This window comes from Ceratotherium simum, chromosome 5, assembly GCF_057802395.1.
Source record: "Ceratotherium simum simum isolate JZ-2026a chromosome 5, ASM5780239v1, whole genome shotgun sequence".
NCBI classification, from domain to species: Eukaryota; Metazoa; Chordata; class Mammalia; order Perissodactyla; family Rhinocerotidae; genus Ceratotherium; species Ceratotherium simum.
The window spans coordinates 52,462,558-52,477,302 of record NC_141904.1 but is presented as its reverse complement, the minus strand read 5'-3'; the positions used below and the strand labels follow the sequence as shown (position 1 = coordinate 52,477,302).

General features: G+C 37.7%; 1 protein-coding gene across 4 annotated transcripts in view; it reads left to right on the top strand.

Moving 5' to 3' along the window:
- The window catches only part of DCAF1 (DDB1 and CUL4 associated factor 1), a 90,799-nt gene that overhangs the window by 21,132 nt on the left and 54,922 nt on the right, over positions 1-14,745 (top strand). For all 4 annotated transcript variants that reach the window (XM_087431102.1, XM_014792593.2, XM_087431103.1 and 1 more), the window contains exon 5: positions 4,923-5,036. In XM_087431102.1, coding sequence (XP_087287228.1) covers positions 4,923-5,036 — 114 coding nt within the window. The remainder of the gene's footprint in view (positions 1-4,922; positions 5,037-14,745) is intronic.

Below are 14,745 nucleotides of genomic sequence, written 5' to 3'. Positions count from 1 at the left end.
TATAGCATATTTTCATTTTCGTTTGTTTCTAGGTAGTTTTTGATTTCTCCTTTAATTTCATCAATGATCCATTGGTTGTTCAGTAGCATGTTGTTTAATCTCCACATTTTTGTCACTTTCCCAGTTTTTGTTTTGTGGTTGATTTCCAGTTTCATAGCATTATGGTCTGAAGAGATGCTTGTTATGATTTCAATCTTCTTAAATTTATTGAGGCTTGCTTTGTTTCCCAACATATGGTCTATCCTTGAGAATGTTCCATGCGCGCTTGAGAAGAATGTGTAGTCAGCTGTTTTTGGATGGAGTGCTCTTCATATGTCTACTAGGTCCATCTCATCCAGTTTTTCATTTAAGTCTACTATTTCTTTTATTGACTTTTTGTCTGGATGATCTATCCATTGATGTATGTGGGGTATTTAAGATCTCCTACTATTATTGTGTTGTTGTTAATGTCTCCTTTTAGGTTTGTTAATAGTTGCTTTATGTACATTGGTGCTTCTATATTGGGTGCATATATATTTATAAGTGATATGTCTTCTTGGTGGAGTGTCCCTTTTATCATTATATATCTTCCTTCTTTGTCTTTCTTAACCTGTTTTATCTTGAAGTCTACTTTGTCTGATATGAGTATGGCAACACCTGCTTTCTTTTGTTTGCCATTAGCTTGGAGTATTGTCTTCCATTCTTTCACTCTGAGCCTGTGCTTGTCTTTAGTGCTGAGATGTGTTTCCTGGAGGCAGCATATTGTTGGGTCTTGCTTTTTAATCCATCCTGCCACTCTGAATCTTTTGATTGGAGAGTTCAATCCATTTACATTTAGGATAATTATTGATATATGAGGGCTTAATGTTGCTGTTTTGTCACTTATTTTCCGGTTCTTTTGCATTTCCTTTGTTTCTTGTCCCATTTGTTTTGTACTGCCAATTCAGTTTGGTTGGTCTGTCTTATGACTCTTCTAGTTTTCTCTTTGTTTATCATATGTGATTTTGTTTTGATTATTTGTTTAGTGGTTACCTTGAGGTTTGTGTAAAAAATCTTGTGTATGAGATAGTCCATTATCTGATGGCCTCCTGTTTCCTTATACTAAGTCAGTTCCATCACTTTCCTCTTCCCCTTCTAAGTTGTTCTTGTTATACCTTATTCTGTCTTGTGTTGTGGGTGTGTGTTTACAGTGATGAGGTTAAATTTGTTTTTGGTGAATTCCTTCCTTTGATCTTTGATTTTAGTATTTAAGTGGTTGCTAACCTATTCCGGTAAAGATCTACTGTTTTTCTGAGTTTATCTACCTAGTTTTCTCTTTGCTCCAAGCTTTGTATTCCCTTTCTCTTCTTTTTTTCAGGCTTGAGGGCCTTCTTGAGTATTTCTTGTAGTGGGGGTCTCGTGGCCATGAACTCCCTTAGCTTTTGTTTGTCTGGGAAAGTTACTATTTCTCCATCATATTTGAAGGATATTTTTGCTGGATAGAGTATTCTTGGCTGAAAGTTTTTGTCTTTCAGTATTCTGAATATATCATTCCAGTCTCTCCCAGCCTGTAAAGTTTCTGTTGAGAAATCCGCTGAGAGCCTGATGGGAGTTCCTTTGTACGTTATTTTTTGTTTTTGTCTAGCTGCCCTTAATATTGTTTCTTTGTCATTGACTTTGGCTAACCTTACCACTAGGTGTCGTGGTGAGGGCCTTTGTCTGTTAATATATTTAGGTGACCTGTTGGCTTCACTTAGTGGTATTTCCTGCTCCTTCCCCAGATTTGGGAAATTCTCAGCTATTATTTCCTTGAATAGGCTCTCTGTTCCTCTTTCCCTGTCTTCTCCCTCAGAAATACCTATAATTCTTATGTTACATTTCCTAATAGAGTCGGATATTTCTCGGAGACTTTCTTCATTTCTTTTTAGTCTTAGTTCTCTCTCCTCTTCCATCTGGAGCGTATCTGTATTCCTGTCCTCTAAAATGCTAATTCTTTCGTCCATATTGTCAGCTCTGTTCTTTAAAGATTCCAGATTCTCCCTTATGTCCTCCATTGTGTTCTTCATCTCCATCAGCACTGATTGGTTTTCATGATTTCAATCTCTTTTGTGAAGAAACTCCTAAGCTCATTGAATTGTTTGTGTTGTCTCGTGTTCCGTTGAGTGTTTTTATGATAGCTATTTTGAAATCTCTGTCGTTTATATTATGGATTTCTGTGTCTTCAGGGTTGATTTCTGGGTACTTGTCATTTTCCTGCTGGTCTGGTGATTTCATATATCTTTGCATTTTGGTTGGCTTTGTTTTTCCTCATCCTGGAAATCTCTGGTTGCAATTCCCCCCGCCGCCACTGTGTGGTGGTAAAGGGCTGTGTAATCTAAGCCCCCTGCACTCCGCTGCGGTTTTTCTGCTGCGATCCACGGGTCGGATCGCTTGATCTGGTCTGCCACGGATCGCTTGGTCTGGTTGGCTGAGCTGCAGGGTCCGGTTTGCGGGGGGAGTGGGGAGGGTGGGGGCTCTCTCTTTTGCCCTCTGGGTCCCTGGTGTGGGGGGCTTCTCGTTTGCCCCTCGTTATCCGCTCTCTGGGGTGCTCAGATGTTGATGGTAGCCCTGTGGCTCTTCTGAGTCCTCTGTGCAGGAGTTTCCCACTGGCTGAGAGAGCCGGAAGAGCTACGGTTTCCCCGCCAAGGGCTGCCCCTCCCCCCTCTCTGGGAGCGACGCTGACGGGGATCGCTGATTTGATGGGGAGGGAGAGGAGTTCTCCTTACCTCTCCCCACTTCCTCCGGGGGCCCAGCATGTTCAGATGTGCAGCAGTGTGGATCTTTCTGATCTAGCTTTTCACTGTCTGGGATTCTGTTGTTGGTCTGTGACTGTTGCTTTTGTTGTATCTTATCGGGGGAAGAGTTCATGGGAAAGCTCACTCTGCCATGACGCTGACGTTTCACCTCTTGGGTTCTTGAATAGAAAAATAAGTGGTGTATGTGACATGATTCTGCACTGACAACTGTGGTGTGTGCATTGGGCATGTGGAGGGAGAGAAAGGTGCTTTCTCGCACTCAGGGCTGTTGAGGAGTAAATAGGGGAAGAGAAATACTTATAGCACTCCCAGGTCCTGAACATAGTAATATAGTGATTGCTCAATAAATTGCTGCTGTTAGGTTTGTTTTTGGAGGCAGAATGGCTTGATGCTTAAGAGCATGGGCTTTGGGATCCATTTTTGGAATCCGAATGCAGCTTCACTGTTCACTGACAGTTTGATCTTTAGGCACCTTAAACCTCTCCAAGCTTTATTTTCTCCAAGCTTTATTTTCCTAATCTATAAATAGAGATGATAGTTCTTACCTTAAAATGTTTTTGTAATCCTTGAATGAAATTATGCATGAAAAGTGCTTAGCACAGAACCTGGCACATGAGGGCTCAGTAAGTATTAGCTATTGCTATTATCTGTATTGTATTAACTCCCAAATTTATTTGTCTGTCACCAGTGTCTTTTCTCAGCTTCAGATCACTTCCAGCTGCCTTGTAGACATTCCCACACATATATCACCCACAGGCACCTTCAATTCCATTTAGCTAATTGTTTGCTCCACAACCTGTTTTCTCTTGTTCTCTAGCTCAGTAATGGTTTCCTTGTTTGTCTAACCAGCTGGAAGTTATCCTTTATTGCTTCAGGCTGTCTTAATCAATGAACTTACAGGTCTTATTATTCCCTCCGCCTTAACCTTCACAAGTCCCTCCACTTCTTTCTGCCCATGTTGCCAGACCTTAGTTTAGCCACTACCATCTCTTGCTTGGTTACTGCAATAGCCTCTTCACTGGTTTCTCTTCTTGTCTTGTCTTCTTCCAACCCATTCTTCACTTTATAGCCAAGAAATATTGCTAAAATGCAAAAAGTGATCATGGCACCCTCTTGCTTAAAATCCATTAGTGGTTTCCCATTGCCCTGAAGATAAATTTTAGATTCTTTACTTTGGTATATAAGCTCATTCTGTCTCTGGTGTTTGTTCTCTCAATTTTCAGTTCTTGCCCTTTGGCCCACCTCTTTTCCCCATGCCTCCTTAGCTACTCCTACTTGTCCTTTACCTTCTGGCTTGGAATCCCTTCCTCTCTAAAGCCTTCTCTGGTTCCTCTGCAGGGGTTGTGTGGCCTCCTATAGGCCCTGTAGCATCCTGTACTCATGATATTTGTTTTCCCAGCATCACCTCTGTTAGATTAGGAACCCTTTGATAGTAGGACTGTGTCTTATTCACTGTTGTATACTCAACACAGAACACAGTGCCACTTAGTAGTAGATTCAGTAAATATTTGATGCCAAAAGGGAAGTTTTATTAATATATTTATTTATATATTATATATATGAAAATACAAAATTCAAGGTTTTCATTAACCATTGTCAAGAATCTGGGGGTGGGGGGCTTATCTTGTCCTGCTTTATCCTTCTGAAAAAGTGTTATGTGAGGATGGGGGTGATTTTTTTGTGATAGCCTTTGAGTTTTAATTTCTTTATGGTTGCTGCGTTGTTGTTTTGGGGGGATTTTAAATATTTATTTATTTTTTATTTCCCCCCCCCAAAGCCAGTAGATAGTCGTATGTCATAGCTGTACATCCTTCTAGTTGCTGTATGTGGGACGCGCCCTCAGCATGGCCGGAGAAGCGGTGCGTGGGTGTGTGCCCGGGATCCGAATCCGGGCTGCCAGCAGCAGAGCGCGCGCACTTAACCGCTAAGCCACGGGGCCGGCCCATGGGGGGATTTGACTTTAAATCTGCAGAAGAAATTGTATATGGTATTATCATGGCTGAGCAGGATCATAAGTATAATAATTAAAGGTTTAATTATTAATTATTATGTACAGTCTTCTATAATACCCTTTAGGCAAGCGATGGGAGTATATTAAAGATTTATTAGACTTCATTGATTTGACTGGGTTAAATTTCAGATGACAAGTATTCCTTCTTTTCTGTACAGCTGGTGAATGCATATGTGATGACAAGCCGAGAGCCCCCTTTAAACACTGCGGCTTGTCGACTCCTACTGGACATCATGCCAGGGCTGGAAACTGCTGTTGTCTTTCAAGAAAAGGTACTTACTAAATAGAAAAATCATCATTTTATTTTTTAATTGAATGGTGATCCGTTTGATTGATTTGTCTTTGTTAAAATAATTGTTTTTTTCTTGTTACAGTAGTAATATATGTTATAGATATTTAAGAAATCAAGACAATAAGAAAAATTTACAATTAACTATTTTAAGCAGTACTCGCTGCTTGGGTGCTATAGTACTTTTTTGAAATCTCAAGATCATATGTTTTTAGAATGGATTTATGATCTTATCCAAACTCTCATTGATGATGAGTGCTGTTCCGCAGTGATGAAGGACTTACTACTCTGAGGAAGCCCATCCTATTCTTGGTGGTATTTAATTTTTTTTTTTTTTTGTGAGGAACATCAGCCCTGAGCTAACATCCATGCTAATCCTCTTCTTTTTGCTGAGGAAGACCGGCTCTGAGCTAACATCTATTGCCAATCCTCCTCCTTTTTTTTGTCCCCCAAAGCCCCAGTAGATAGTTGTATGTCATAGTTGCACATCCTTCTAGTTGCTGTATGTGGGACGCGGCCTCAGCATAGCTGGAGAAGCGGTGCGTCGGTGCACGCCCAGGATCCGAACCTGGGCTGCCAGTAGTGGAGCGTGCGCACTTAACCGCTAAGCCACGGGGCCGGCCCGGTATTTAATATTTATTTAGTTAATATTTGAAAGCCTGTTTTGTGCTATATTTTATGCTAGGTGCTAAGAATATTTTATCAGCAAAATGGGAGCTTATATTCATATTTGTGTTTGGGAGGGCAAATACAAATAAACTGATAAATAAACTGATAATTTCCAATAAAGATAAGTGCTATGAAGACCAGAATATGGTAATTTGATAGTGACTGTGTGTGTATGCTTGAAATGTCAAAAATTAGTTGGTCTAAATAAACATAGTTAAAATGTCCATACTACCTAAAGCAATCTACAGATTTAATGCAATCACAATCAGAATCCCAATGACATTCTTCACGGAAATAGAACAAAGAATCCTAAAATACATGTGGGGCAACAGAAGACCCCAAATAGCTAAAGCAATCCTGAAAAGAAGAACAAAGCTGGAGGCATCACAATCCCTGACTTCAAAACATATCACAAAGCGATAATAATTAAAACAGCATGGTACTGGTACAAAAATGGACACACAGATCAGTGGAACAGAACTGAAAGCCCAGAAATAAAACCTCACTTCTGTGGACAGCTAATTTTTGACAGAGGAGCTAAGAACGTACAATGGAGAAAGGAAAGTCTCTTCAATAAATGGTGCTGGGAAAACTGGACAGCCACATGCAAAAGAATGAAAGTAGACCATCTTCTTTTGCTTTACACAAAAGTTAACTCACAATGGATCAAAGACTTGAAGGTAAGACATGAAAGTGTAAAATTCCTAGGAGAAAACATAGGCAGTACACTCTTTGACGTTGGTCTTAGAGGGATCTTTTTGATTTCCACATCTACTCGGACAAGGGAAACAAAAGAAAAAAATAAACAGGTGGGACTTCATCAGACTAAAGAGCTTTTGCAAGGCAAAGGAAACCAGGATCAAAATGAAAGATAGCCCACCAGCTGGGAGAAAATATTTGCAAATCACATGTCTGACAGGGGGTTAATCTCCACAATATATAAAGAACTCACATAACTCAACAACAAAAAACAACCCGATCAAAAAATGGGCAGAGGATGTGGACATTTTTCTAAGGAAGATATACAAATGGCCAGTAGGCACATGAAAAGATGTTCAGCATCACTAATCATCAGGGAAATGCAAATCAAAACTACACTAATGTATCCTTACACCCGTTAGAATGGCTATAATCACCAAGACAAAAAATAACAAATGTTAGAGAGATTGTGGAGAAACAGGAACCCTAATTCAGTGGTGGTGGGAATGCAAACTGGTGCAGCCTTTATGGAAAACAGTATGGAGATTCCTCAAAAAATTACGAATAGAAATACTTGATGATCCAGCTGTGCCACTACTGGGTATTTATCCAAAGAACCTGAAATCAACAATCCAAAGAGGCTTATGCCACCCGTATGTTAATTGCAGCATTATTCACTATAGCCAAGAAGTGGAAGCAATCCAGGTGTCCCTCAACTGATGATTGGGTAAAGAAGATGTGGTATATATACACAATGGAATAAAGAGGATGTGATGTATGTATACAATGGAATACTACTCAGCCATAAAAAAGACAAAATCGACCCATTTTCAACAACATGGGTGGACCTTGAGAGTATTGTGTTAAGTGAAATAAGCCAGACAAAGACAGACAAACACCATACGATTTCACTCATATGTGGAAGATGAACACACAGACAGAGAGTAGTCTGGTGGTTACCAGGGGGAAGGGTGTTGGGGGATGGGCACAAGGGGTGAAGGGGCGCATTTATATGGTGACTGACAATAATGTACGACTGAAATTTCACAGTTATAAACTATTGTGACATCAATTAAAAAAAATGTGAATTCTTTTGAAAACCAGAATGACAGGTGAAGTATTTATAACATTGTATTTGTATATACAAGATTTATAGAAGATTATAGATGATTTTACTGTGCTTTGTAAAAGTTTCCTGGTTGTCATTGTAGGAAAATCATCTCTGGTTCTTTATGGTTGCATTGTTGTATATTTAGAATAAAGTGAATACCTTTTGGATGTCAGAAACTGTTCTGCAATTTTGTTTCTTAATAACTAATTTCTCTTAAGTTGGGAAAAGTGAATTATTCAAGGATAATCATGTATTAGAATGGAAATAACATTGCCTTGAATCCAGTGACCTAGAGTACAGATTACAAACCTATTTGACACTGTAAAACCTTACCATTGGATTACATGATGATCTTTACCCTTCAGAAGTATCCTATGCAAATTTTTTGGTGTGAATCTATTTTACTTCTTTAAAAAACATTTAATTATAACTTGTAAACTAATGAGTTAGAAAACATTATTTCTGAGCAGATTGGCTACTAGTGTTTCACAAAGCTATGGTTAAGACTCGTTGCTTTTTGGGCCGGCCCTGTGGCTTGGTGGTTAAGTGCGTGCGCTGCAATGCTGGTGGCCCCGGGTTCGGATCCCGGGTGCGCATTGAGGCACCGCTTCTCCCTCCATCCTGAGGCCGAGTCCCGCATACAGCAGCTGGAAGGATGTGCAGCTATGACATACAACTATCTACTGGGGCTTTGGGGGGAAAAAATAAAATAAATAAAATCTTTAAAAAAAAAAACAAACAAACAAACAAAAAAAAACATTTCTTTAAAAAAAAAAAAAAGACTCGTTGCTTTAGAGCAGTGTTTCTCAAAGTTTGTTAACCATAGTAATACTTTTTACATTTTTTTTTTTTTTACATTGCAGCCTGGTCTGTACAGTACATGTGTGAAAAAGAAGTTTTTTGAATATTGTTTACCCTTTGTGTGATGCATTTTGATATTTTCTATTTCATTTCTTTTTTATTTTAGAGCTGCTTGCAAGTCACTAAATTGATTCTTTTTTTTTTAATAATTTTATTTATTTATTTATTTATTTTGCCCCCAAAGCCCCAGTAGATAGTTGTATGTCATAGTTGCACATCCTTCTAGTTGCTGTGTGTGGGACGTGGCCTCAGCATGGTGGGAGAAGCAGTGCGTCGGTGTGCGCCCGGGATCCGAACCCAGGCCGCCAGCAGCGGAGCGCGAGCACCTAACCGCTAAGCCACGGGGCCGGCCCTAAATTGATTCTGTTAATTCTAGCCACTGTTTAAAAAAGTTGCCGACTTACATTTTCAGAGGTAGTGAAATGTCTTTACATTTTATTTTTATTTAAAGTTCTTTGGCTGTGTATTTTCATCATTAAGTGTATTATAGACCTGAATACTTTAATATCGTTTATGTGCTAGATTTTTCATACTGTTAAATTTATCAGTGTATGCTCTTAATCCAGTCAGATCAGGACCTTTGGGGACATATTCTTTGAGTATTACTTTAACATTTTTCTCTCTGAGGTTGTCTTAAATTGTTAGAGGTGGGAGGGATAAAATCAGAGAGAATGAAGTCTCGGTGTAATCTTTGTCAGCATTTCCCAGATTTTACACTCCAGAACATTAAGATTCCCCTAAAATATTAATAGCTATTTTATGAAGAAAGTGTGGGGTCAGTTAGGTGGATGACTACCCTTTATTGAGTACCAGCCCTGTGCTAAATATTTGATTTGCATTATGTCACTTAAACCTTATAGCATTCCATGAGGTAGGAGGAAAACCACGAGTATATATGGTCTTTCAGAAGCAGAGAGAAAAGAAATGGTTTCAGGAAAGAAGGGCGGAGACCCAGATTTATCAAGATGACCGACCAGGATAGCTTGTGAACTCTCCTGTTGCACATACATACAAATTCTGGGTTAACTGTAATAAACTCTCGGAAAGAGAAATCTTTAGGTGCCATAAATGAGGGGAGAACTGTAAAACCAAGGTTGTAATTGAGGACAGGAGACAAAATCTTGGTTGAGGAGTTGGAACTAGGACCCTGACTCCTACATAAAACGGACTCACAAAGGACCTTAATTGAAACAATGGAAAAGAAAAATATCTGCCTGCTACTATAGGGAGATGACAGGTTTCTCAGTCTCTGACTCCACTCTAAGGGGCAAGGGTAGATAAGTCTCCTCTGAGAAAGTTTGGGCATGGGCCTTATTTAGGTGTATGTTTGTAATTTCTACCATATGATTAAAACTTTGGAACCCCACAGTTAAGAAATTGAAAACAGCAAAAATTGTCCTGCACCAGTGATATTCCTTGAGTGTCTGGGAAAAGCAAATGTAAAACTACTCTGGAGGGGGAGCTCTCACAATCCAGGCCACAAGGGATTCTCACAGAAAAAGCAATTGCCACTAAAAGGGAGTTCACAAATAATTACAAAATACGCTGGGAAATAATCCTCCCTGATATGTAGTCAACAATTATAATAAATAGAACAAAATAGAACAGTTATCTGAAAGATATTAGAAAGTCCCTTTTAAACAATTGGATGTGTTTTCTTTTCGGACTTTTCATTACTGGTGTATAGAAATGTAACTGATTTTTGTGTATTGATTTTGTATCCTGTACTTTGCTGAATTCATTTATTAGCTTTAACATTTTTGTGTGTGTGGAATCTTTATAGAGTTTTCTATGTATAAGATCATATCATCTGCAAATAGAGACAGTTTTACTTCTTCCTTTCCAACCTAGATGCTTTCTTTTTCTTGCCTAATTGTTCTGGCTAGAACTTCCAGCAGTCTGTTGAATAGAAATAGTGAAAGCAGACATCCTTGTCTTGTTCTTGATCTTAGAAGAAAGCCTGTTAATCTTGCACCTTTGAGTACAATGTTAGTTGTGGGTTTTTCATAACTGGACTTTATTATGCTGAGGAAGTTTCCTTCTATTCCTGGTTTATTAAGATTTCTTTTAATGAAAAGGTGTTGACTTATGTAAAATTGTTTTTATGCATCGAGATGGTCATGTGGTTTTCTATTCAGGATAATTAATTTCACACTAATTCTACTTATGTAACGTATTACATTGATTGATTTTTGTATGTTGAACTAAACTTGCGTACCTGGGTAAATCCACTTGGTCGTGTTGTATATTCCTCTTACTGTGCTGCTGGAGTCAGTTTGTTAGTATTTCTTCGAGGATTTTTATGTCAGTATTCATAAGGGATATTGATCCGTAGTTTTCTTGTAGTGCCTTTGTCTGGCTTTAGTATCAGGGTAATGCTGGCCTCATAGAATGAGATAGGAAGTGTTCCCTTCTCAGCAATTTTTTGGAGGAGTTTGAGAAGGACTAGTGTTAATTCTTCTTTTAAATGGTTGGTAGAATTCAGTGTGAAGCCATTTGGTCCTGGGTTTTTCTGTTTTGAGAGGTTTTTGATTACTGATTCAGTCTCTTTACTAGTTATAGGTCTATTCAGTTTTTCGATTCATGAATCAGTTTTGGTAGATTGTGTTTCTAAGAATTTGTACATTTTATCTAAGTTATTCAATTTGTTGGCATACAGTTGCTCGTAGGATTCTCTTATAATCCTTTTTATTTCTGTAAAATTGGTAGGAATGTCCCCTCTTTCATTTTCTTTTTTTTAAATTTTTTTTTTATTTATTTTTTTCCCACAAAGCCCCAGTAGATAGTTGTATGTCATAGATGCACATCCTTCTAGTTGCTGTACATGGGACGCGGCCTCAGCATGGCCGGAGAAGCGGTGCGTCCGTGCGCGCCCGGGATGCAAACCTGGGCCGCCAGCAGCGGAGTGCGCGCACTTAACCACTAAGCCGCAGGGCCGGCTCCCTCTCCTTCATTTTTGATTCTGGTAATTTGAGTCTTCTCTTTTTTTCTTGGTCACTCTAGCTAAAGTTTTGTCAGTTTTGTTCAAAGAAACAACTTTTGGTTTATTGATTTTCTGTATTTTTATATTCACTATTTTATTTATCTCCACTCTAATGTTTATTATTTCCTTACTTCTGGTACCTTTGGGTTTTGTTTGCTCTTTTTCTAGTTCTTTAAAAGTGTACAGTTAGGTTATTGGTTTGACATCTTCTTTTTTAATTGTATGTATTTGCAGCTGTAAGTTTCTCTCTTAGCACTGCTTTTGCTATATATATCCTGTAAGTTTTAGTATGTTGTGTTTTTGTTTTCGTTCATCTCAAGGTATTTTCCAATTTCCCTTGTGATTTCTCCTTTGACCCATTGCTTGTTTAAGAGTGTGTTGTTTCAGTTTGCACATACAAATTTTCCAGTTTACTTTGGGTTGTTGATTTCTCATTTCATTCCATTGTGATTGGGAAAGATTCTTGGTATGAGTTCCATCATTTTTAATTTTTAACACTTGTTTTGTGGCCTAACATATGGTCTCTCCTGGAAGATGTTCCATGTGTACTTGAGAAGAATGTGTATTCTGTCTTGTTGGGATGAGTTTTCTTTATATGTCTGTTGGGTCTTATTGGTTTATAGTGTTTTTCAACTCCTCTGTTTCCTTATTGATCTTCTGTTTGGTTGTTCTATCCATTATTGAAAGTGGGGGTAGAGTTTCTATTTGGGGTAATGAAGACGTTCTGAAAATAGATATGAGTAGTGGTTACACATTGTAATAGATAGTGGTAATGGTTACACAACATTGTGAATATACTTAATCTCACTGAATTGTATACTTAAAAATGGTTAAAAATTATTGGATGTAAACAAAGGAATCAGAACTCTAAGAAAAGTCCAAGATGATGAAAAAAATGGCCATTTGGCAAATGAACCAAAGAACTATTGGAAATAAAAATTAACAGTATTGAATTTAAAAACTTAATAGATGAGGTAGAGTGAAGTTTAGACACAGCTGAAGATAGAATTAATGAACTGAGAGATCTGACAAGACAGCCAATAATGAAGTTCCTAGAAATAAGAGATTAAAAAAATGAAAGAAGTTGAGATACAGAGACTAGAATTAGAAAGTTCAAACTGTATCTAAAAGGAGATTTAGATTTTAGTTTTAGTTTTAGAAGGAGAGAATAGAAAGATAAGGGAAAGGCAAAGGCAATATTCTGAGAGAGGAGGCTAGGATTTTACAAATAAATGAAATGCATGACTACTGAGATTCAGGAAGTCTAATGAAGAATACCAAAGACAAAGAGAAGATTTTTTTTTTTTTGAGGGGGATTGGCCCTGTGCCAGCATCTGTTGCCAGTCTTCCTCTTTTTATTTATTTTTTTCCTCCCAAAGCCCCAGTACATAGTTGTGTATCATAGTTGTAGAGTTGTAGCTCTTCTGTATGGGACGCCGCCTCAGCATGGCTTGATGAGCAGTGAGTAGATCCGCACCTAGGATCTGAACTGGTGAACCCCAGGCCGCTGAAACGGAACTCGTGAACTTAACGGCTCCGCCACCAGGCTTGCCCCCCAGGGAGAAGATTTTGAAAGCAACCAGAGTAAAAAAGATTCCTGCAAATAATCAAACAGAGCAGACTTCACCACCGCAGCAATAGAAGCCAGATAATAATAGAAAATGTCTTCAGAGTACTTCTGTAAACCTAGCAATATTGACCAAAATAAACAATTTTGGAAGGCAAAAGGGAGAACAAAAGTTGGGTAACTTGTAGATAGAAGGGGATAGTTGGAGTTAGTATTTTAAGTTTCTTTATACCATTTGGAAAGAGGGAACAATAAAAGACACTTAAAGTAGATGGTAAATATATTTCCATCTCAATAAATATTTTAAAACAAAATTTCTCAAAGTGTATTTTTCAGTGTTAATTTTCAAAAAAGATAAAAATGTTTGGAAATATATAAGAGAATGACTCCATGACCCTAGGGAAGAGTTTCTTAAGATATAAAATACACAAAGTTAAAAAGAAAATATTATTAAGTATGATTACATAAAAGTTAAGAACTTGTGTTTATCATAAAACACTGGTAAAAGGCATGAGTATTTCACAGAAGTGGAAGCCTGACTGGTCAACAGACATGAAAAAATGCTGAACCTCATTAGTAAATGAGGAAATTCAAATTAAATGAAATGCTATTTTTACACCCACCAGATTGCAAAAAATAAAATGTCTGATAGTGGCCAAGTGTTGGCAAAGATGTAGAAAAAAAGAACTTTATTCGCTGTTGGTGGAAATGTGAATTGTTGCAGTCACTTTGGAAAATAGTTTGGCCACCTCTAGTAAAGTTGAGCAGGCACATACCCTGTGACTTAGCAGTTCTGTTCCTAGGTATCTACTAGGACAAAAATAGTTAAGCCAACAAAATAGCAGCAAAATATGGAGGTGAAGAGCATCTGGAGGTACACTGCCTAGGATCAGACCCTAGCTCTGCCACTTAGTAGTTGTATGATTTTTGGTAAGTTACTTAACCTCATTGTGACTCAGTTTCCTCTTCTGCAAATATAGAACTTACCCAATCATAAAGAGTTGATAGGATGAAATAAGTTATTATTTGTAAAGCCTTTCTTATGTTGAGTGTTCTTTAAAAGTGTGTCAATTACATGTAACAATATAGATGAATATAAAAAACATACGGATGAATGTAAAAAACATAATATTGAGTAAAAGAAACAAGTTGCAGAAAAATATATCAAGTACCATGCAATTTATACAGTTTAAAGCATATATTTAACAAAAGTTTAACAAGGAAATTGTTAAAATTTAGGAATTTAGGTACCCTTTGTGGAGGGAGGAGACAGGTGGTACAGGGAGGGACACATGGGAGGGTTCTATTTTTTAAGCTCAGTTGTAGATCACAGGTAATTTTCATTTTATTTGACTGGACTATACATGTTTATATGTATTATATTTCATAATAAAAACTAAAAGTGAATTTGGGGTATGTGGAGTTAAATACTTCTTTGATGGAGAACTTCTCAGAACATTAATAGTGTTAGTTGTGCATTCTGAACCTCAGAGGGTCATAGAATTTTTAGTGCTCCCTGCTTGGTCATGGAACCTTTTGGGTCTCAACATCTAAAGTAGGACTGTATTATGTGATTGTTGATCTATAGCTTGAGTTTTAATGGCTAAATAGGATTCTGTTTCACAGATGCATAGTTATTTTATTAACTAAACCACCTACTATTGGACACTTAGTTTGCCTGCATTTTTTAATCTTAGGAGCAGCATTGAAATATTTTATTAAAAATTTTTCTCACAAGATTGAAATATTTGCTTATATCTTTAATTATGAAAATGAGTTTCTTCTCAATTGTACTATTTCAT